The sequence below is a fragment of the Mastigoproctus giganteus genome, chromosome 1 (genome assembly GCF_048544385.1).
Source record: "Mastigoproctus giganteus isolate SK-2022 chromosome 1, ASM4854438v1, whole genome shotgun sequence".
Classification (NCBI taxonomy): Eukaryota; Metazoa; Arthropoda; class Arachnida; order Uropygi; family Thelyphonidae; genus Mastigoproctus; species Mastigoproctus giganteus.
Window position 1 is genome coordinate 178,709,868 of NC_143575.1, and position 25,503 is coordinate 178,735,370.

At 38.1% G+C, this 25,503-nt stretch overlaps 1 protein-coding gene across 1 annotated transcript in view; it reads right to left on the reverse strand.

The window, feature by feature from the left end:
- LOC150091328 (uncharacterized) overlaps nt 1–25,503 on the reverse strand; it is a 693,262-nt gene that overhangs the window by 228,862 nt on the left and 438,897 nt on the right. Inside the window, exon 23 of the mRNA XM_090375165.1 lies at nt 10,270–10,410. Within this exon, the coding sequence (XP_090231291.1) occupies nt 10,270–10,410 (141 nt within the window). The remainder of the gene's footprint in view (nt 1–10,269; nt 10,411–25,503) is intronic.

The window sequence follows — 25,503 nt, forward strand, 5'->3', positions numbered from 1 at the left end:
TGGCTGCCCAGGGAGTCTCATCCTCCACCTGAATGATCTTGTATTTCAGGAGATACCTGCAGACCATTTTCATGTGGGCATATGGTTCTTGCAAAATTAAGACGTCAATGTTCTCCTCTTCAGCTTTAAGTCGTAACTGATTGGCCACTGCCCGCGGCCTCTGTGCGTTTATTTGTATGAACTTAACCTCGGTGGTGTTGTACTCCTTAAGGCGTGTCCCCATAATCAAGTCTTGCCTGGTATAAATGTTTAGCATTAAGGTACACTGGACATTTGCTGTCTCTTATGGAATGCACAGAGTCCATTTTTAGGCCTTTACAGTTTGTACAAACTGGTTGTGATTGTACCTAAACGTCATTGCTGACCAAGTGCATCCGTTCATGTTGACAGTTTATCCTCAGTCAGATGGTTACTTCCAACAGGATAATGAGCTGGTGCACAAAGCCCGAATCATTATGGAATGGTTCCAGGAACATGACAATGCCTTTTCTTTGCTGCAGTGGCCCGCTCAGTCCACGGATCTCAATCCTATTGAACATCTTTGGGATGAGCTGGAAAGTGCTGTTTGCTGCAGGCGTACACCTCAGTCAAATCTCAAGGAATTGCGTGATGCACTCATGTCTGCATGGAACTCCATTCCTACACGTTTTCAGCATCTTGTTCAATCCATGCCTAGATGAATTCAGGCTGTTTTGAAGGCTAATCGAGGCTCAACAGGCTACTAGGTAGGTGTACCTAATAAAGTGGCAGAACAATGTATATACACAGAGTATATATACACTGTGCTGCCACTTTATTAGGTACACCTATCCTAGTAGCGTGTTGAGCCTCCTTTAGCCTTCAAAACAGCCTAAATTTGTCTAGGCAAGGATTGTGGCAGCACAGAGTATATACACTGCATATACACAGTGTGTGTGTGTGTGTGTGTGTGTACAGTCGAACTTCCCTATAATGAATTCGATAAATCCAGCGAAAAAATTCATTATAGAGAAATTTCGTTATACAGAGAATATCTTTTTTATTAGAAATTGTTATCTAATTAGTAAAAGTAATCTACATTTATTTTTAATGTATTTTATTTCAAAAACATACTTATTTAAATTACGTTTACACAATTTGTGTAAACATAATTTAAAAAAATCTGTAATTTTCATTTGCACAGTACAATTAAAAAATTGTCTGATTCTCAAAGAAAACCTCACATTTGTTCAGAGCATTAAAAACATTATCAGGAATATTTTTAACAAAACTGTAGACCCATACGAACCGTTTTAAAAGCGTTAATCATTTCTTCGTGAGTTGGCTTTTCTACGGGTTGTTCTGATGCGTCTTCAGCGTCATCGTTAATTTCTTCGTGATCATGGTCGCGTCTAATACTGTTCAGCAGTATTTCATCTTCATTTGGATGTTCTGCTGTAATCTACATAAACATAACTATTCAGTGTTATTTCATTTTTGATGTTTCCAGACGATTCTAATAATGTTCCAAAAGTTTTTCAGTTGTGAAAGGGGCAGTTCATCTTGTTCGTCCAGTCGTTGTTTGACTTCTGTATTCAATGCAAATCCCGCTTTCAAAAAACAATTTTGAATAGTGTATTCAGTGACATCGTTTGTCCAAACTTTTGCCAGTTCAGAGATGCAATCTCTAAGGTTAATTGTAACCTCCAAGTTTCTATTTTCGGATAACGATTGACAATCTTCATTATTATTCTCTTTCGATAATGAAATGTCAAATTTTTAATAATGCCTTGGTCCATTGGCTGGAGTTTTGACATTACGTTTGGTGGTAAAAACAACTTCGCACTTTTAAGTTTGGCAGAAATATTGGCAGGATGTGCCGGACAGTTGTCAGTTACCAACACGATTTTCCTTTTTTCTTTTGTTATATGCTTGTCTAGTTTTAATATCCATTCTTCAAAAATATCACTTGTCATCCATGCTCTTTTATTAAAAGGTGTAGTCAACTTCCAAAGATTTTGTGCCTCTAAAACATCTTGGGTTTTTTGATATTCCGATGACTAAAAGTCTTAATTTTTCACTTCCTGTCATATTTGCTCCAACTAGCACAGTGATTCTTTCTTTGCTTTGTTTTCCACCAAAACATTTATCATCCTTAAAAGCAAGTGTTCTGTTCGGCAAACATTTAAAGAATAAACCCATTTTGTCAGCATTAGAAACATCCTTACGCTCATATTCTTCCAAAATCTTCTTTAAGGTATTGTTCCTCCAACTGTTGCAATCTTCTTTGCTTACATTAACACTTTCTCTACAAATAACCATTTCCACAATTCTGTGGCACTTCTTAAATTTATCTAGCCACCCAGTGCTCGCATTAAATTCTGTATGTCCAAGGGACTGCAAATTTCAAAGCTTGTTGCTTAATCATTAGGCTCGATATTGGGATATTCTTTTCACGTATCATTTGCACCCATATTAGAACAGCTTTATCAACATCTTCGTATATACACAACTTAATTCGCTTCTTGTCTGCTCCTCCTTCAATTGCATTTAAAATTGATTCTCAGTTTTTTTAAAAGCGTAGATAAACTGCTTGCAGATATGCCATATTTCTCCGCAACATCTTTTTTCTTAAAACCCTGGTCAATATCATAACAATCTTTGCTTTATCATTAATACTTAAACACTTTCTCTTCGACATTGTTTCCGCAATTAATTTTACATGTAATTTCGTTTCAAGGTGCAATGTTTTGTGAAAAAATTCGTAATATAGAGAAATTCATTAAATAGAAGTTCGTAATAGAGAAGTTCCACTGTGCTGCCACTTTATTAAGTACACCAACCTAGTAGCGTGTTGAGCCTCTTTAGCCTTCAAAACAGCCTGAATTCGTCCAAGCATGGATTTAACAAGATGGAGTTGTAGGCCTGCAGCAAACAGCCCTTTCCGGCTCATCCCAAATAGGATTGAGATCCATAGACTGAGCGGGCCACTGCAGCAAAGAAAAGTCATTGTCATGTTCCTGGAACCATTTCATAGTGATTCGGGCTTTGTGCACCAGCGCATTATCCTGCTGGAAGTAACCATCTGACTGAGGATAAACTGTCAACATAAATGGATGCACTTGCTCAGCAACGACGTGGTATTCAGACGTGAATCTATGGATATTGATGGACCCACCGTGTGCCAAGAAAACATTTCCCACACCATAACACTTATCCCACCACCTTGCACAGTAGTCGTCAGACATGACGGGTCCATGGATTCATGTTGTTTTCGCCAAATTATCAGCCTTCCATCGTGATGCACCAAGAACTTTGCCTTGTCAGATCAAGCAACTGTTTTCCAATCCTTGATAGTCCAGTGCGAGGCGCCTCCGTAGCCAGGTGGGAAGGAGCAACAGTGCGTAGCACACGCTTCTTGATTAGACCGGGGTTCGAGCCCGTCACCACCAAATACGGAAAGGTCAGGGAATGACCACCGCATATTCCCGGAGCAATATGGCCTTAGTTGCTAATGCTCCTAAAAACCAAACAACAAACAAACAAACAGTCCAGTGCTGGTGTTGCTGTGCCCACAGGAGGTGTGCTCTCTTGTTCTTCATTGATAACAAAGGTAAGCGATGTGGCCGTCGGCTGTTGTAACCCATTTGCGACAAAGTGTGACTAGTGGTCTGTTGCATTATTTTGTTCTGTGCACCAAGGTTGTATTCTGATGTCATGTGCGACATTGTGGCTCGTCTGTTTGCTTGCACAATTCTAACCCTCCTCCTCAGACCTCTCTCATCAACAAGCAATTTTCTTCTACAGGAGTGCCATTGAGAGGATGTTTTCTGTTCACTGCATCATTCTTGATACACCCTTGAAACTGTGGTGCATGAAAAGTTCAAGAGAACTGCGTTTCAGAGATGCTTTGTCCAGCACGTCGTTAAAGTGGCAGTACAGTGTATATATAAATAATTATATATACATATAGTTGAATAACATTTAAAATAGTTGGAAAATGAATCTTTCATAATAAAAATAAAATAAAAAGTTGCAGAAAACATCAGAGGCAACAAAAAGCATATTTCTCTACATGATGCTCGAAATATAACCATACAAATAAATTAGAATGAGAGTTAAAAATAAAAAATAAAATAATGCCAGCTGTATAGCAAGACAAGAGCAAAAATAGTCGAAATTAAACTTAAGAATCAAACCAAACAGGGAGGAAAGAGAAGATAACAAGAGTAAAAATACTGCAGCAGAAAATCTCTAAGATAATTTAGAACATCTAATTATAAGAATAATAATTCCTTAAATTTTGAAAGCCAATTAAAATAGAAATTTAACGGCACCCTCTCTGATGGGCACCAGGTCCAAATTTATGTGAAATATCACCAACAGATCTAGACCACTACAGTAAAATAATAAAAAAAAATAAACCAAAAATAGACTGATAATTACGCCCGATCTCAACAGAGGACCACAAAGCCAATTAATGGTTAGGGAATCGCTGCATTTCGATCACCGGGCAAATCACTGTAAAGGTGAGTCGACCGAAAGATCAGTCCGCCACCCAGATCGAACCACCAATGCAAAGGACTTGAATAGCGGTGGTCCTGATGCAGCGAAAATTAAAAATAGAACAGATGCGAGCACTCCAGTGCAAAGCCACACTAGTTCACCCTAGTTCCTTTTTCATCTATATAAACTGGTTCAGATTACTTTTGTCAGTAGTGTGGCTTTGCACTGGAGTACTTTCATATGCATCTGTTCTATTTTTAATTTTCATTGCATCAGGACCACCGCTATTTAAGTCCTATGCACTGGTGGTTCGATCTGGGGATCGGGTGGTGGACTGATCTTTCGGTCAACTCGCCTTTGGGGCTATTTGTCCAGCGATCGAAATGCAGCGATTCCCTGACCATTATTGGCCTTGTGGTCCTCTGTTGAGATGGGGCGTAATGGTCAGTCTATTTTTGTTTTATTTTACTGTAGTGGTCTAGATCTGTTTGTGATATTTCACATAAATTTGGACCTGGTGCCCGTCAGAGGGGCCGCCGTTACATTTATATTTTAATTGGCTTTCAAAATTTAATGAATTATTATTCTTATAATTAGATGTTATAAATTATCTTAGAGATTTTCTACTGCAATATTTTTACTCTTGTTACCCTTCTCTTCCATCCCTGTTTGGTTTGATTCTTAAGTTTAATTTCAACTATTTTCCCTCTTCTCTTGCCATATTGCTGACATTATTTTATTTTTAACTCTCATTCTAATTTATTTGTATGGTTATATATACATATATATACACACAGGTCGACAGCTGTGGCAGATCCCACTAGGAAATGTATATAGGTATCTGATCCTGTATTTAACAAGTTCAGGTTGTGTTGATCTAGGACCAATTCAATGACCTTCCCCTTGTTATAAATATGAGGAAATATCCATAATGGTTGGTGCACATTAAAGTGACCAAAAAAACAGAACGGAGCTGGTATTTTTGCTATAAGTTCTTCAGGATCTTTAGTGTCACAGACATGATTCAGTGAATGGTATATTGATACCCTAATTAGAGTAATTTCAAGGATGACACGAATAAAAACTGCTTCCAGAAAGGATTGTACCGGAATGTGTTTTGATGGGATTCTTGTGTGTGCCACCCATCTATGTGCAGAGGAGGTTGAATTTTCATCTTTTCAGTATATTATGTAATTTTTGATCTTGACAGTAACCTGTGGCATTAAGTTTGTCTATTGCAAGCAAGTAGCTGGGATTGTACTGGGATATCAGGTCATAGATATCATCAATAATGTTATGTAAACCACTGCAGTTCCATTGAATGGTATATTGCATTACTTAGTTTTGGTAGAAAATGTGTCTGTCTGTCTGTTTTTTATTAGTTGCATGCATGTGACAGTCATCCGATAGACTGTCAAAATAATGGCACATTCGAAATAACCGCACATTGAGATCGGATGTATACATAAAGTGCAGATGCAAGACATCTGCGCTTTATGTATACATTGAAAAAAGAAAACAGCGTCATGCAATTACTGTATTCATTTATGTTTGCCATTTTCAGAGTGAATTCTGTACTGATATCATGGATTATACTGCTGTTTTACATTTAATTTAAATAATTAAAAACTTCTCACTGTCTCCTATAGTTAATAAACCTCATACAGAGAAGAAAAGAAGAACAACATTATAGCTTAGTGGCAAACTTGATATAATTCAAACTATTAGGGTCACCAGGAAAGTTAACTCATATACTCATGTGTATTGTGTCTGTTCTCTGGTCGATTTGCCCGTTTTGCTAAACAAAATACATTGCTATCTACCCAGAGACCCACTAGCTCAGCCACGGAGTGAAAAAAAGCCCATAAAAGTTCCTTGCATCATTGATGGAATTCAAACCTTTTCCACCTGCAGTGAGGAGGACGGTGACAGTACCACTATGCTACTCATGCAGACTAAACTTGATATAATAAAGAAAATAGAACAGGGTGTAAGCAGAAGTGCATTTTCTTTATTATATCAAGTTTAGTCTAATAGCATTAGATAACACTGCATCGTCAACATGTTTATGTTAATTTTGTGTGCAGTTTAACTGAATTCTTGATCTCTCTATTTCTTATTTGGCCTCATTATTTCTGCATTAAATACATTAAAAATAAAACTTGCCAGATAACAGAAAAATTGAAATAATGGCACCTTGAATCCCCAAAGGTGCCATTATTCTGAAAGTCTATTGTATTTAGTCCTTTCTTTTCTAGGAAAAAAGTGCATCCAGAATCTTTATCTGTTGTATCTGTATTAAGATGAATAGGACATCCAATCTCCATGTACTCTTCAGCATGTAGATTAAACACTATTTCATCTTTGTTGGCATTATCTGCATCCAAACAAATTGGATATTGTTTCACTCCAACAGCCTCCAAGTTGTGTGGTTTTTCATTTGCTTCACTATTAAGGTGATTTTGGAAGGAATCGTGATTGGAGTATTGTTTGCTTTATCTATCATGTTGGTATCTATTGGTTTAAGAGTACTGATCGAGCCCATTCTGTGATCAATGTGTCTGGTAGGATTGGATTGACACATCTGTTTGAGTTCCTGTTGATGTTATTTGGTTTTTAGGAGCATTAGCAACTAAGGCCATATTGTTCCGGGCATATGCGGTGGTCATTCCCCGACCTTTCCGCATCCTCCATATTTGGTGGTCATAAGCTCGAACCCCGGTCTGATCAAGAAGTGTGTGCTAAGCACTGCTGCTCCTGACCACCTGCAACAGCCTGGCTATTTTTGGTGGCGGAGGCATATGTGTGTTTTAATTTAACTTGCTTTTTTTCCTCTTGGTACAATACATTATTCTCAATTTCGTATTTTTGTATTTTTTTTCCTAATTGTCCATAATTCGCATAATTTAGAATATTCTTAATTAGAATATTTAGAATTTGCAGTGCATTCCATTTGTGAGTGGTTTAGATCTAGTTAGGGAATGTAACCATTGCACATTGTTTGGGAATGGCCAAATTTTTGACATTTGTAATATCTTGTGGGATGTATGAGTGAAATGGCAATGTAAATATCTGGCTTTTACTGAGGTTGACATATTGGAGAACTGAATATCAGAATGATATTACAAGGTGTATCTAAAAAGTTTTAAGACTTGATTTTTTTAAAATGATATTGAAACTAATCACTATTGATTAGTTTCTATTGATTAGCCACTCTTGAAACTAATCACTATCAAGTCTGAACTGGTTCTGTGGCAAGTTTCATCAGTGTGCACAAAGGCAGCCAACTGGAAAGTCGCGTTTAAGTTGGCATAATAAAATCGTGTCGTCATAGATTGAAGGATCAAGCAAAGAGTGGTGATAAAATTTTATTTTAAAGCTGTAAAAAATTAAAATGAAACAGTTGCAATGGTGAGTGCAGCTTATGGACATGAAGCTCTATCATGATCAAACATTTTTCATTGGTGTGGGCGGTTTCACAAAGGGCAAGACGATGTTCAGGACAATGCATGGAGTGGTCACCCATCACAGTCTCATACAGCCTTCATTGAAAAAGTTTGACAGCTGTTAATGGAAGATCACTATCCTGTATTTGCCTGTCCCTCAGAATGATAACAGACCATCTTCACATCAGCAAGGATAGCATGCATTCGAATGTTGTCAAAGATTTAAAAAAAAAAAAGAAAGTTTGCTTGCACTTCGTACTCCATGCATTGATGGCAGAACAGAAAGATCAATGAGTTGCTTGTTTGTTATTTGGTTTTTAAGAGCATTAGCAACTAAGGCCATATTGCTCTGGGATATGCAGTGGTCATTCGCTGACCTTTCCGCATCCTCCGTATTTGGTGGTGACGGGCTCGAACCCTGGTCTAATCAAGAAGCATGTGCTACGCACTGCTGCTCCTTCCCACCTGGCTATGGAGGCGCCTCAATGAGTTGCTATGTGCCGATATTTGACTGAGATGGCAGACAGTGAGCCAGACTTTTTCAAAAATCATAACTGGTAATGAATACTGGTGCTTTGTGTACAAATACAAAACAAAAAGACAATCAGCTGCATGGGTTGGAGAAAATTCACCAAGGCCAAAATAACTCCAAAAGTCTTGAACCAAAATGATGTTGGTGATTTTTTTTTTTTTTTTTTTTTTTGATTGACAAGGAATTGTGCATAAAAAATTTGTACCAAGAAAGGACAGACAGTCAATGCTGAATTTTAAAAAGGGGTGACGGACAGTGTTGTAAAGTATTCAGTGCGTTAGGCCAGATGTGGCCAAGTCAGGTGTGGCTCTTGATTCACGACAATGCATATTCACCATCCCATGTATTTGCCAGAATTGGTACCTGCTGATTATTTTCTGTTCCCCAAAGTGAAATCCCATCTGAAGGGGCATCATTTTGACAATGATTCAGAGATTCAAACCAGCATGTTGAGAGAGTTAAACAGGGTTCCATAGAACCATCCAAAAGTTGTACAACTGTGCAAAGAGTTGTACATCATCAATTTATGAAGGATGTACTTTGAAGATTAAATGGTAATAAATTTTCTTCCTTGAGATTAACTTTTTATGAATGTAGTCCTAAAACTTTTCAGATGCGCCTCGTACGTTTCGAAATCAGGTTGCCATCTTTTCAAATCTTAATTCTTCTTGCGTGTATTGCTTTTTGCACTTGTAATTCCTTGATTATTTCCTCTTCCAATACATTTAATAAGTCTCATTCAGTTATAACTTCCTTGGATGAGTTAAGTGTGGTATTATTATTATTATCATCTATATGGTGCAAGGAAGCCTGAGACTTTTGCTGCAAGCCAAAAAGAAAAGAAAAAAAATTCTGAATTACCCTGAGAGAGAGAGAGAGAGAGAGAGAGAGAGAGAGAGAGAGAGAGAGAGAGAGAGAGAGAGAGAGAGAGAGAGAGAGAGAGAGAAGTAGAAGGGAATCTGAGTATATTGGAGTCACCAAGAAAGAGAAGAATGACCTGTACTGGAATTGTACTTAAGGAGGATAGTTTTAATAAGAGTTCTAAGTGCCTGGGTTGTGTGGTTTCTATCAATAAGTCTCCTGATTGGAGTGTCTTCACTATTTTGGGTGATCCTACTGCATGTTCTATATATCTCTGGATGGTCAAAGGAAGGAGGCCGCTTGCAGGTTGGAATGACAAAAAACAGTATCAGGAAAGCTGGAAATTCCCACTGATCTAAATCTAAGTTCGTGTTCAAACCCTTTTTTATTTTCTTGGGAATGAAGTGGTCACAATCAGTTTTATGATCATAAGCACACTGAGAGCTTGATGACTCTCTACTGGAGGAAATGTATCAATGTCAACATTTGCTCCTTTTAGATCTTGGCAGATTAACTTTTCTGTCAAGGTTTCCAGCCCTGCCAATGGGGAGGCAGGAGCAGTGACTGGTGTAACCATAGCCATTTAGTTTTATACTTTGAGATTACAAAATTAATTAATTAATGCCCATTATTTTTGAAAATTAAATAGCCAAATTGAATTTAATGCAACAGGTTAATAATTAAGAATTTCTTCTTTTGTTAACTATATAAATTACAATAAAAAAAAAAGGTAAATCAGCTTTCAACCATTCAGAGTTCCAAACTGGGGATTGGCCAAATACATTGTCAAACTAAAGAAACTTTTAAAGATAACTGGGATTATTTAGGCTGCAACCAATATTCTTCAATATACTCATTAATTTTAGCTTCACTTATTAAAAATCACTTACTCCATTAAAGTATATAAAAGAACAAATTAAGTTAATATCACTAGAAGCATTATATAAATAGTTTCTAGAAACTTACAAAGAAACACAGCCAAGAAGTCACATCGCTGAAGGACCCGTTCAAACATTCGCTTATTAACTTTTTCTATGGCATCACTACTTTCCATGTTTTCAGGGCTTGTCAACCATTCTAAGACATCCTCTTCATCTGTCATATCTCCTAAAATATGTGAAGTCATATTCTTTTCTAATTTCGGAAAAATTAAGGCAATTTTATACTGCAATATGTATAATATTTAATTAAAAAAATATCGGGAGCTAAATGAAATCAGGGAACTTAGTACTGAAATTAAAATTTTCAACATGTAAAATAAGAGCTCTTTAGAAGAAATTTTATTTGAAAAAACAAAGAAAAATATTAATATGCAGCTGCATAACAATGAAAGTTGTTTTAAAAAATTCACAGATTAACTATTATAATTATAAATATGATACTTAGCTGCCATATAGCTTATAGCAAACTGAAATCTTTCCAAAAAAAAACCAATGAGAAATATCTACTTTGGGCTACTCTATAACACTTCAAAAAACATCCCATATGGAATACAAATGTATTGAGCATAATCAAATACATATCATGTATAGGCAACTCTCGGTTTACAAACAAGTTCCGTTCCAAGACTTTGTTCATTACACGTTTTGTTTGTTATGTGTATCTTGCATTCCTGAGCATCTATGATACATATCGTATATGTTAGCAGCCATTTTAAAGCATTAAAACCATGTACTAAACACCAAATGGCCTAAACAATATGTTTTATTATAACGGATGTATACGTTATGGTTTATCGCATGATACGTAACGTAAAATAAAATAAGAAAAGAATAAAAAAACAAGATATCGAACTTGTTAATTTTAATTAAAAACATACAGTTACAAAATAGAAATAAAGAAAATGAGTACTAACATAATATATGTACTGTACATACATATGTATTCAACTTTTACTCGTCGATATCTTCATCAGAGTTCAATATTTTCCACATAAGTGACACTGGGTGCAGATGAGGTAGATGGAAAGGCATCTGATAATGAAGAAACAGTTGGGTTTTCCAATTTGTAAAAATATGCTTTTATAGAAGATTGCACAGTTTTCTTCAAAAATCTCACTGTAGCATGCTAGAGAGTTATAAATGCCTCTTTTCATGTTTGCAATTCTTTCCATATTTACATCTTCTTCTTCAAAGATTGCCAAATCCTCAGAAATTGATTTTATTTTTTTTTATGAAAACCACAAACACGAGAGGTATTAGAACCTACAGTACTTAGTACCGTGTGGCACCTCCGTAGCCAGGTGGGAAGGAGCAGCAGTGTGTAGCACACGCTTCTTGATTAGACCGGGGTTCGAGCCCGTCACCACCAAACACGGAGGATGCGGACAGGTCAGGGAATGACCACCGCATATCCCGGAGCAATATGGCCTTAGTTGCTAATGCTCCTAAAAATCCAAAAAATAACTTAGTACCGTGCTTTTTTTTTTTTTTTTTTTTTTTTTTTTTTATGAAAACCCCAAACACGAAGGTATCAAAACCTATAGTACTTAGTACCGTGCATGGGTTGAAGGAGGAGTATGGGGGGAGGGGGATGCCGGAAACTTTGCTCTAGAAACTAAACACGGGTTTCACCACTTCAAGCCTCCAATAAGCAAAGTGGTGGTATTTCACCGGTTGATGAAAGTCATCTACCAGCTTGGGTTGGAGGTTGAGAAGATGAAAGAAGATATTTGTTGACATTGGATTTAAACTTCTGTAGACTAATTTTCAGGAAATGCATATGAAGGAAGGTTGTTCCAGAAAATGGCAGTTGAATGAATAAACGAGGAAGATTAAAAGTTGGTTCTGTGAGTTTGGCGATGAACAGTAAATAGATGTTGACTGGTGGCAGCACGTGTTTGGACTGTTTTGAAAAAGAGAGAGCAGGAATTATAGAAGCCAATTCAGAAGAATATTGCCCAGGGAAATATCTGCAGAAGAGGCATGCAGCAGAAACAGTACGTCTATGAGACAGCAAGTGGAGAGACTCTGTTAGGGATGAATCATTAATTAACCTAACTGCCCTCTTCTGAACGGAATCAAGAGGCCTGAGAGAGGTTTTGGGAGCACCACCCCAAATGTGGGAACAATATTCCACAGTAGGGCGGTTTGCGATTTGTACAGAGTGAACAGCTGTTTGGAAGAAAAGTAACGCCGAGAGTGAAAGAGAAAACCAAGTTTTTTAGATGCAGAGGAAGCAATATTTGTAATGTGCTTGTGCCAAGAGAGATTAGAAGTCAGGGTAATTCCCAAAAGAGATATATTATTTTGCCTAGAAATCAGAGTGCTACCAAAGATAACCATAGGAGCAGAAGAATCCTTTTTGCGAGATATAAGACAGGACTGAGTTTTCGAAGGATTGAAATCAATCCTACTAAAACTCAGAAGGATTGATTTCAATCCTTCTAAGTTTTAGGGAATTGGTAGCAGATTTTCGAGAAGTTGAAGCTGATTGCGCAGGGCAAGGTTTCTCAAAATGGAAAGTAGAACGCAATGTGCTATCATCGGCAAAACTATAGATAGGATTTCCAGTCGATGGAAGAAGGTCATTAATATACAAGAGGAAAAGAGTGAAGGTAAGAACTGAACCTTGGGGGACACCGGCATTAGTTTAGAAGTTAGAAGGCAGAGAGCCATCTACCATCATCCTCAGTGAGTGATCAGAGAGAAAACTGTATAACAAATTACAAAAAAACAGTTGGCAAACCATAAGATGGAAGCTTGTTTAGAAGATTTTTATGCCAAACACGATCAAAAGCCTTTGAGATGTCAAGAGCAACTGCTTGAGTTTCACTGAACTTTTCCATTGAATTAGTCCATAAATGGGTAACATAAGCCAGAATATCACTAGTGGATCGACAGTGACGGAATCCATACTGGCGATCGTTGATCAGACGGAAGGTTTCTAGGTAGTTTAAAAGTTGGTGGTTAATTGATTTCTCCATTACTTTAAAAAGAATAGAAGTAATTCCAATGGGACGATAATTGGATGGGAGAGATTTGTCATCCTTTTTAGGAACTGGCTGGATATGAGCAAATTTCCAAGCAGAAGGAAAAACACCTTTGGAATAAGAAAGTGAAAAAAGGCGGCAAAGAACAGGAGTAAGTTCAGGAGCACAGGTTTTGCGAACAAGTGGAGAAATACCATCACGACAGGGAGCTTTCTTAGCATCAAGATTCGTCAAAATAGTTCTGACATCCTTTTGACGGAAGACCACAGGAGGCATTGAATGGAGCATGTTGGGAATGGTGGGAGGTGTTTTACCAAGATCATTAATAGAGGAGCTGGAGGAAAAATGGAATGCTAGCAAGTCAGCTTTATCCTTTGCTGAAGTGACAACAGAACCATCTGGTTTGAGAGGTGGGTGCAGAGATGGGTTGTTGTTATTTGTTTTTTTTTAGGAGCATTAGCAACTAAGGCCATATTGCTCCGGGATATGCAGTGGTCATTCCCTGACCTTTCCGCATCCTCCGTATTTGGTGGTGATGGGCTCGAACCCCGGTCTAATCAAGAAGCGTGTGCTACGCACTGCTGCTCCTTCCCACCTGGCTACAGAGGTGCCACACAGATGGGCAAAAGTTGTGGCCAATAGCTTTGATACCATTAGGGCAAGAAGCAAGTTTTCAACTCTTAGCCTGTTCAAAGTCTAGTTTGGACTGATTAATAACTGTTTTACAATTGTTGCAAGCTTTGGTGTAGACAGAAAATGAAACTGAAGAATTGGAAACAAGCCAATTACAATATGCAACGTTCTTCTCTTGAACAGCCTTAGCACATTTATTCGAAAACCAAGGGTTAGATCAAGTACAAGGTTTTAAAGTGGAGTGTGGGATAAAGGATTCCATTCCTACAAAAATAATTTCACTGACACGATCTGAGCAAAATGTTGACATCAGAAGTTTTGAAATAGTAATCCAATCAAGTATAAGACGAAAAGAAATCTCACAGGGCATTCCATTTTGTATTCTTGTAATGCCAAACAATACGAGGTTGGGAACAGCTATGAGATAAAGGCTCCATTGGAGAAGAGACAATCACCAAGTTGTGATTTGAGGTGCCTAAAGGACCACTCACTTCGACTGTATACTCATAAGGGTTGTTTGTGAGAAAAAGGTCAAGTGTTTTGGCTGTATGGTTAGGATTGTCCGGTATTCTTGTGGGTAAATGAACAATCTGTGCAAAGTCATTAGTAATTCCAAAAGCGTCTGCATCTCAAACAGCTCGGTAGGTGTGACTAGAAAACGGAAGCCAGCTGTAGTCGTGAACATTAAAATTACCTCACTGTTAGGAAAGTTGGACTGGAGAAAGTCAAGTTGCAAAGCTCTGAGTGATTAGTGGAGTTGGGAGAACAGTAGAGACAATTTGACACAATGAGGTGAAGGGTCCTTGAGGTTGTCACAGACATTCTCTCAGATATGCCAGACAAGCTGTTCTTGCTACCTGGGAGTCTAAAACGCTGATGGAACTGATATTCGGGTGACACTTAAGTCAAGTGGACCCAATTTCGGCGAAGTCCGGACGGTCTATGACAGCCAAATCCTCTGCTTGCACCTTCACGATGGTGGGACTGTTAGTAATCCTGGGTATAACCTCCATGCACAAGTACATGGTGGGTGACCACCCAGGTGTGAACCAACGTAAGCAGGGGTCGAGGTGTGGCGCCCACACCACATGGAGGAACGCCGCCCCTCTATGTTACCAGGCAGTACTAGGTGGTAGATGACTCTCATCAACCGGTGAAATACCACCACTTTGCTTATTGGAGGCTTGAAGTGGTGGAATCCATGTTTAGTCTCTAGAGCTAAGTTCCGGCCAACCCTTCCCTATCTCTTCCATCATGCAGTATGATTGATGATTTTTGAGGTTATGATGAATGTCGTGGCGAGATCCAATATTCCTTACATTTCGAGGGTACAGCTCTAAAACGGTGTTCGCAGGCCGGCCGCTAGTTAGTACACCGGACTGAACCTATTGGTAACTCTCTAGGAAGCTTCCGGATCAGCTAGTGTATAATCTTGCTGCCTCTACTCTGCCAGATAGTGACTGGAGGGAGTCCGAGTAGTGTGTATGCGGGGAGCATTGTCGAGGCCACGTTATGTCAAGGATCTGGGTATATTCTTACCACATGTACGCCATATCCAAAAATTTCATTACTTCATACAGCATGTCCCACCCACTTTTTCTTACTATTGAATACACCATGAATTGTCAAAATAATAGAGCAAGCTTATCTGCGAAAAGATCTAAACCTCCCAAGGACTTCCTAATTCATTTCACAAATATACGTGGTCTTAATTCCAATCTCAATGATGTCCATTTCCACTTGCAGTCTTCCAAACCCCATGTACTTTTTCTGACTGAATCTCAGTTATCAGTTGATTCAACTACTTCTCATATCAGATGTCCAAATTATTTACTGTATGATTCCTTTCGCCTCAAAGGTGGTACTTGTGCATATGTCCGTTCTGATATTCCCTGTCAGAGACTTGGCAATTTGGAATCTTCTCTCTTTGATCTTCTCTGGCTTAAAATCTCTCTACCTCATTGTGTCAAATTCATCTGTTGTCTCTACCGTTCTCCCAACTCCACTAATCACTTGGAGCTCTTCGACTTCCTCTCTTTGCAACTTGACTTTCTCCAGTCCAACTTTCCTAACAGTGAGGTAATTTTCCTTGGTGATTTTAACGTTCACAACTCCAGCTGGCTTCCATTTTCTAGTCACACCGACCCAGCAGGTCGAGATGCTGAGGCTTTTGCAATTACTAATGACCTAGCACAGATTGTTCATTTACCTACAAGAATACCGGACAATCCTAATCATACAGCCAATACGCTTGATCTTTTTCTCACAAACAACCCTTCTAAGTACAAGGTCGAAGTGAGAGGTCCTTTAGGCACTTCAGATCACAACTTGGTCATTGTCTCTTCTCCAATGGAACCTTTATCTCATGGCTATTCCCAACCTCGTATTGTTTGGCATTACAAGAATGCAAAATGGGATGACCTGCGAGACTTCTTTTCTTCTTTTCCTTGGTCTGATTACTGTTTCAAAACTTCTGATGTCAACGTTTGCTCAGATCGTGTCAGTGAAATTATTCTTGCAGGAATGGAATCCTTTATCCCACACTCCACTTTAAAATCTCGTCCTTTATCTAAACCTTGGTTTTCCAATAAATGTGCTAAGGCTGTCCAAGAGAAGAATGTTGCATATCGTAATTGGCTTGTTTCCAATTCTTTAGTTTCATTTTCTGCCTACACCAAAGCTCGCAACAATTGTAAAGCAGTTATTAATCAGTCCAAACTAGAGTTTGAACAGGCTAAGAGTAGAAAACTTGCTTCTTGCCCTAATGGTAGCCGAGCATTCTGGTCTCTTGCCAAAGCTATTGGCCGCAACTTTTGCCCATCTCTGCTCCCACCTCTGTTCTAACCAGATGGTTCTGTTGTCACTTCAGCCAAGGATAAAGCTGACCTGCTAGCATCCCATTTTTCTTCCAGCTCATGTATTAATGATCTTGGTAAAACACCTCCCACCATTCCTAACACGCTCCATTCAATGCCTCCTGTGGTCTTCCGTCAAAAGGATATCAGAAGGATTTTGATGAATCTTGATGCTAAGAAAGCTCCAGGTCCTGATGGTATTTCTCCACTTGTTCTCAAAACCTGTGCTCCTGAACTTACTCCTATTCTTTGCCGCCTTTTTTCACTTTCTTATTCCAAAGGTGTTTTTCCTTCTGCTTGGAAATTTGCTCATATCCAGCCAGTTCCAAAAAAGGGTGACAAATCCCTCCCATCCAATTATCGTCCCATTGCAATTACTTCTACTCTTTCTAAAGTAATGGAGAAATCAATTAACCGCCAACTCTTAAACTACCTAGAAACCTTCCGTCTGATCAACGATCGCCAGTATGGATTCCGTCAGTGTCGATCCACTGGTGATATTCTGGCTTATGTTACCCATTTATGGACTAATTCAATGGAAAGGTTCGGTGAAACACAAGTAGTTGCTCTTGACATCTCAAAGGCTTTTGATCGTGTTTGGCATAAAGGTCTTCTAAACAAGCTTCCATCTTATGGTTTGCAAATGTTTTTAGTAATTGGTTATCCAGTTTTTCTCTCTGATCGCTCACTGAAGGTGATGGTAGATGGCTCTCTGTCTTCTAACTTCTCCACTAATGCCGGTGTCCCCCAAGGTTCAGTTCTTTCCCCCACTCTTTTCCTCTTGTATATCAATGACCTTCTTCCATTGACTGGAAATCCTATCCATAGTTTTGCCGATGATAGCACATTGCATTCCACTTTCCATTTTGAGAAACCTTGTCCTGCTCAATCAGCTTCAAGTTCTCGAAAATCTGCTGCCAATTCCTTAAATGCCGATCTTCAGGTAATTCTCCAGTGGGGCAAAGACAACTTAGTTGATTTCAACCCTTCTAAAACTCAGTCTTGTCTTATATCTCGCAAAAAGGATTCTTCTGCTCCTATGCTTATCTTTAGTGACACTCCGATTTCTAGGCAAAATGATATATCTCTTTTGGGGATTACCCTGACTTCTAATCTCTCTTGGCACAAGCACATTACAAATATTGCTTCCTCTGCATCTAAAAAACTTGGTTTTCTCTTTCGCTCTCGGCGTTACTTTTCTTCCAAACAGCTGCTCACTCTGTATAAATCGCAAATCCGCCCTGCCATGGAATATTGTTCCCACATCTGGGGTGGTGCCCCCAAAACCTCTCTCAGGCTTCTTGATTCCATTCAGAAGAGAGCAGTTAGGTTAATTAATGATTCACATCTAACAGAGTCTCTCCACTCGCTTTCTCATAGACGTACTGTTTCTGCCGCATGCCTCTTCTACAGATACTTCCATGGGCACTGTTCTTCTGAATTGGCTTCTATAATTCCCGCTCTCTCTTTCAAAACAGTCCGAACACGTGCCGCCACCAGCCAACATCCATTTACTGTCCAACTTCAAACCCACAGAACCAACTTTTCATCATCCTCATTTATTCATTCAACTGCCGTTTTCTGGAACAACCTTCCTTCATATGTATTTCCTGAAAATTACAATCTACAGAAGTTCAAGTCCAATGTCAACAAATATCTTCTTTCGTCTTCTCAACCTCCAACCCAAGCACGGTACCAAGTACTATAGGTTCTAATACCTCTCGTGTTTGGGGTTCTCATAAAAAAAAAAAAAAAAAAAAGAGATTTTAAGCCATAGAAGATCGAAAGGAGGAGATTCCAAATTACCAAGTCCGCATGACAGGAATATCGGAACAGACATATGCACAAGTACCACCTTTGAGGCGAAAGGAATCATACAGCAAATAATTTGGGTAACTGAGATGAGCAGTAGTTGAATCAACCGATAACTGAGATTATGTCAGAAAAAGTACATGGGGTTTGGCAGCCTGCAAGTGGAAATGGATATTGTTGAGATTAGAATTGAGACTACGTATATTTGTGAAATGAACTAGGCAGTGTTTGGAAGGTTTAGATCTTTTCGCAGATAAGCTTACCCTATTAGTTTGATAATTCATGGTGTATTCAATAGTAAGAAAAAGTGGGGAGGACATGATGTATGAAGTAATAAAATTTTTGGATAAGGCATACACATGGTAAGAATATACCCAGATCCTTGAGATAATGTGGCCTTGACAATGCCCCCCCCCCCCGCATACACATTACTCGGACTCCCGCCAGTCACTATCTGGTAGAGTAAAGGTTGCAAGATTATATACTAACTGATCCGGAAGCCTCCTAAAGAGTTACCAATAGGTTTGGTCTGGTGTACTAACTAGTGGTCGGCCTGCTAACACCGCTTTAGAGCTGTATCCTCGAAATGTAAGGAAGATTGGATCTCACCATGATGTTCATCATGACCTCAAAAGTCATCAGTCATCCTGCATGATGGAAGAGATGGGGAAGGGTTAGCTCCGGAGACTAAACATGGATTCCACCACTTCAAGCCTCCAATAAGCAAAGTGATGGTATTGCACCAGTTGATAGAGGTATCTAACACCTAGTATTGCCTGGTAACACAGAGGAGTGGCATTTCTCCATGTGGTATGGGCGGCACACCTCGACTCCTGCTCACGTTGGTTCACACCTGGGTGGTCACCCAAAGTGCTTGTGCAAGGAGGTTATACCCAGGATTACTAACAGTCCCACCATTGTGAAGGTGCAAGCAGAGGATTTGGCTTTCACAGACCATCCGAACTTTGCCAAAATTGGGTCCACTTGACTTGAATGTCACCGGAATATCAGTTCCATCAGCGTTTTAGACTCCCAGGTAGCAAGTACAGCTTGTCTGTCACATCTGAGAGAATGACTGCGATAACCTCAAGGATTTAAAAGCGTTTAAACATTGTACGTGGCATGGGATGTAAACCAACTTTTTTTACTGGCTAGATTAGTTTTATTAACCTAGAACAGTTCAGTATAATTATCATAATAATTTTCTGATAATTATTATAATAAATACATTTTTTAAAATGTTTATTTATTTAAATCTTAGTTATGTTCACTTTACGTTTGACATTTTGTTTTATAAGGAGCTCTATCTATTGGCGACTTTAAGAAATTTTGAATGAATTGCAATGTTTGTTATAGCGAATGTTTGTAAATTGAATGTTCGTAAACTGAGAGTTGCCTGTATATACAAACAACTTCACCAAATTCTTTCAGTATTATATAGGAAAATTTTCTAAATTATTTTATATAAAGAAAATGTAACACCATTCCAAGAAAAATCACATTAGAAGCCATTTCAATATTTCTCCATTATTCCAATCCTTACTTCACAAAACATTTCAGTCAAAATTAGAAAATAAACTAAAGCTAAGTACAACTATCCTGAAATATCCTAAACTAACTAAAATTATCCTGAAATATCCTACACTAACTAAAATTATCCTGAACTATCCTACACTAACTAAAATTATCCTGAAATATCCTAGACAAACCAAAGCTATTAGTTATTTCCACTTTCAGGTTCATTTCAAAGTTTATTTCAAATTTGGCATCCTTCACAGCATGTGAAATTTAAAATATGTACCCTGCTTCCTGCAGTACAGGTACATCTTGAAAGAATGTCAGGTTTCATGTTATTGTCTTTACCATGTGAAAACAATAAATATTTCAAAAGCAACTAGGGTAAGATGGTACATGCTTATTCAACTAGTAGGAAAAGGTTTTTGTTATTTGTTTTTTTTAGGAGCATTAGCAACTAAGGCCATATTGCTCCTGGGATATGCGGTGGTCATTCCTTGACCTTTCCGCATCCTCCGTATTTGGTGGTCACGGGCTCGAACCCTGGTCTAATCAAGAAGAGTGTGCTATGCACTGCCGCTCCTGCCCACCTGGCTACGGAGGCGGCACAGTAGGAGAAGAAAAACAAGTAAGCTGAAACTAAACAAACAAAGAATCGATGCTCGTCTACTACCATGCCATTCTTCAAGCAAAAAGCCAAATAGTTGCAAAGACAGTGACAGGTCTCTTAACAGGTTCTTGTGTGATTCAGCACAAATTCCATATTAAAAAAAAAGCTTTAGAAATATTGCAGTAGAAGTTTGACTATATTTAGGAAAGCAGAAGAAAAGTCATTCAGACACAGCATGGGTTTGTTATGGGTAAGTCTTGTCTGACTTGCCCGTAACAAATGAGATTGGTGAATGGAATTCACCAATACACTGCAAATTGCAGTGTATTTTGATATCATATATTTTGATTTCAGGAAAACTTTTGATACTGTTGCACATGGAAAACTACTGTACATGTTGGAGCAGTGTGACATTAAGGGAAAGTTACTGCTATGGATAAAGGGACGGTTGAGTGGGAGAAGACAGATCATGGTAATTAATGGACACTGCTCTTTGTGGACTAATGTTATTAGTGGAATTCCCAGGGTTAGATGTTGGGTCCATTGTTGTTTTCTGTATTTATTAACAATATTGATGAAGGTATATCAGGCTTAATGTGAAAGTTTTCAGACGATATGAAGGTTGGCAGGCTTGTTAATGACACTAATGACAATACGCAACTGCAACAGGATCTAGAAAAGTTGGGTTGAGAGATGGCAACTGAAATTTAGCATTGACAAATGTAAAGTATACTGCATATGTGTATTAGTAACCCCAGAGTAATATATCAACTGTGTGGTACTACATTCAGAGTGGTAGAGAATTAAAAAGACCTGAGGGTAATTGTGCAGTCAGCTATGAAGTTTTCTGAGCAGTGCAGCCAGTCTGCAAGAGTAGCTCATGGTGTCTCTTGTCAATGATATACAGGAATTTTTCTAGCAGGGATAAAGAGAAGATTATCGCTTTGTATAAGGCAATGGTGAGGCCACACCTTGAGGCTGTATATCTGGAGGCCTCATTTTAGGAAGGATGTAGAAGTGCTCGAACAAGTACAAAAATGGGCAACAACATTGGTGAATGGAACAAAGGGTTGCTGTTACAAAGAAAGACTTAAGTGCTGCAAATTGCAGTGTCTGGAATACAAGGCACCTGTGAGGCAATCTGATTGAGGTGTATAAGGCCTTGAATGGTTTGAGCAAGCTCAATGCTAATGGGATTCTTCCTCTTTCCTAGGTTCGTCACCTGAGAGGACATAAATTCAAATTGAGGAAAGACAGTTGTAGAAATTTGCCTTTAGCCAGCAGGTGGTTGATTGCTGGAACAAGCTTTCATCTGTCATTGTAGAAGTTGACAACTTAAATAAATTCAAGACAGAACTAGACAAACATTTGGAGCAAGTGGATGGGTGCAATGGGAAGGGTTTTTTTTTTGGCTGATGCTATTTAAGTTTGCTTTCTTGCATCATATGCCTCAATAATGCTAAAATTTCAGATTTTTAAACATTGACTAAAGCAAGAATGTTTTCTAAACTGTCAGAGGACCCACAACAACCACTAAGTTAAAGTACACTATTCTCGACCCAAAATTATATCAACACACACATATGCAACATTTATTTTCACCCTGTGTTATCATATGGTTAGCTAACAGTCAGAGTTTTATACTGTATTGGCTAATACTTTTCCCAGGATTACACTCATTCTCATATTATATTGTTTTGTTCAGCTTTAAGAACACAAATGCTTAAAAAAATATTTTTAAAAATGTGCACGAGAAGGAGTACAACGTAAATGATTTTGTAATAACCAAGAGAACAGTGAAAGAGAAATTGTTTATACATAAAAAAGGCACCTGGGGTGGATGAGATCTATCCAATTATATTAAGGGAGGCACCAAAGGAGATCAGTAAACCTTGGCCAGAATTATGAGAGATTCTTTGAACTCAGGGGTGGACTGGTGATGTGCAAATATATTCCAAATTCACAAAGGGGTACAAAGGGTGACATGAGTAATTATAAACCTGTTAGCTTAACTTCTATTCCAGGGAAAATAATGGAGTCACTGGTTAAAAAAATATTACAGGAGAACATCTAAACAGGAATGAAGTTATACTGCAGTCACAGAATGGTGTTGTTAAGGGGTAATCTTGTCTGACCAATCCGATTGAAATAAGACAAATTAGGTAGATGGGCAGAGAAGTAGAAGTTGAATTTTAATATCAACAAATACAGGGTACAGGCACTCCCTAGCATATGTAATACTCGACCTACGGAAATTCAATTCTACGCAAGTTTTTGTCGGCCGGTGCAAACTTTAAAAAATTGTGGAAACGTATTTTGCATCCCATAGGAATAAATGGAAGTATCATGAAAATATCACAATGTGAACCAAATAACACATTTTTTTTTTTTTTTGGTAATTCGCTCCAATTGTTATCATATGTTCCATTAAAATAATCAATTTTGAATGCCTTTGTGATATTTTTCTAAAACACACTTCTGGAGGTCACAACCATAAAACTAAAAACAATTTGGACTTTCCAGTTTATTGGGCTTTCTTTTAGTGCAATCTATTATAAAGGGGTAGTAAACTCGATCTTATTGCATTTGTGATAATACCAATAACTGGAATTGTGTGGATTTTTACGTTATTATGGTGAAATGTATTCCCCCTTCACTGAAATCTTCAATCATATAAGAAACAAATAAATTTTCAGAATCTTCTCTTCATTGCTATTTACTTATTACAAGTGAAGGAGAAGGGACCAATGGAAAGTGCAAGTGCTGGCAGTGCTAGTAAATGAAACAAAATTGATTTAAAAATGAAGATGATTAATTAAGAAGTATGAAGCAGGACAAAGTTCGTCATCTTTTGCACGGAATTAGGTCTCGCTGCTTCAACAGTGAATACTATTTGAAAGGACAGTGCATGTATAAAAGAACATGTTAAAGGATCAAAGCATTTAAGATCAACAGTGATCACAAAACAGCATTCAGGTGCTATATCGAAGATGGAAAAGCTATTAATAATATTAGCATTATTTAAGGTATATGATGCAAGAAAGCAAGCTTACACAGAATCAGCCAAAAAAAAAAAAAAATCCCCTTCCCATTTCACCCATTTGGCCACTCCAAATGTTTGTCTAGTTCAGCCTTAAATTTATTTAAGCTATCTACTTTTAAAAACAACAGATGAAGTCTGTTCCAGCAATCAACTACCTGCTAGCTAAAGACAAACTGTCGCACATCTATTCTACAACTGTCTTTCCTCAAATTGAGGAAAGACAGATGTGCGGAAGTTTAATAACATGGATGGAAAATCAGATTCCGAAGCAAGTGCCCCTGAGTCCAATGGCAAAACCAAGAAGTATTTATGAAGATATTAAAGGATAAGTACAGCAAATCCCAAGCCAAGTTTGTAGCAAGCATTGCGCTGGTTTCCACAAAGTTAAAGTATGCAGTGAAGTCACCAGTGCCGATCTGCAGCTGCAGAGAAATTTTGTGATGTGTTAGAAAAAACCCCTTCTGAATCTCCACAGCACTCAACTTCCACAGCAGCATTCTTATCAGCTGGAGAGTTAATTCCGGCAATGATGCTCGAAATGAAAAACTTGCTGACGTTATGTCTATCTCCTCTCTCTTTTTGTAATTTTATAATTTTGAAATCTTTGTAATTTTGTACACTTTTGTCATTTTCCTTGCACATAAGATAAAAAATTGAATAAATAATTTTAGAAGAAGAAAATACAGTAGAGCCAGTGGAAGCGGTAACTAAAATAAATTTAATAAGTTTTAATATGATGAAGAAGCTTCTTCGTTGTATTTTCTAATTTGTCTACAGTACAAATACAGTACTTTCTCTACTGTATTTTCTTCTTCTAAACCATGTAAACCAGTACCACAGGCCCATTCTCTTTTAAATAATTCTATTTACATACATTTCTTTTTTGCTTCAATCAAATTCAGCATGCATAGTTACAAGTACTGCATAAGCATTCAGGGAAATTCCAACTTAACGTAAAACTCGACTTACGCAGAGTTCCACGGAACGCAAACCTTATGTAAGTCGGGGGGGTTAGCTGTAATTCATATGGGGGAGCAGTAATCCCAGTTTAATGTACTGACTATGGTACCACACTGAGGGAAGTATAAAATGTAAAAGCCCTGGGGTAATTGTGCAGTCAGATAAGAATTTCTCTGAGCAATGCAGACAGGCTGCCAGGTTAGCTCATGGGGTTTTGTCTATAATATACCGGAATTTTGCTATCAAAGAAAAGGAAGTAATTATCACATTATATAAGGCAATGGTTAGGCCACATCTTGAGTACTGCAGCATACAGGCCTAGAGGTTTCGTTTTAGGAAGGATGCAGATCTCCAATTGGCTGAAGAAAAGGGTAAAGAGATTGCTGAAGGGAACGGAAGATGGTCCTATCAAGACAGGTCTGTAAATTGCATCTGAAGGCTGCACCTGCTAGGTAATATGATTGTGGTGTTTAAGGCTTTGAATGGACTGAGCAAGCTCATTACTGATGGCATTTTTCCTCTTGCTCAGACTACACACATAAGTGGACAAGATTGAGGAAGGATGCTGTCAGGTGAATGTGTGGAAATTTACCTTCAGCCAGAAGGTAATGAATTGTCGGAACAAACTTCCATCTGGATTTGTTAAGGTGAATAGTTTGAACAATTTCAAGGAAGAACTAGATAAACTCTTAGAGAGAATGGACTGGTGAAATGTTGTTGTTTTTTGTTTTTTTTTTGGATAATGATGTATAAGCTTGCTTTCATGCATCATTTGCCACTACTATTACTACTACTGCTACTGATAATAAATAAATAAAAATATAATAAATAATAAAAAAAC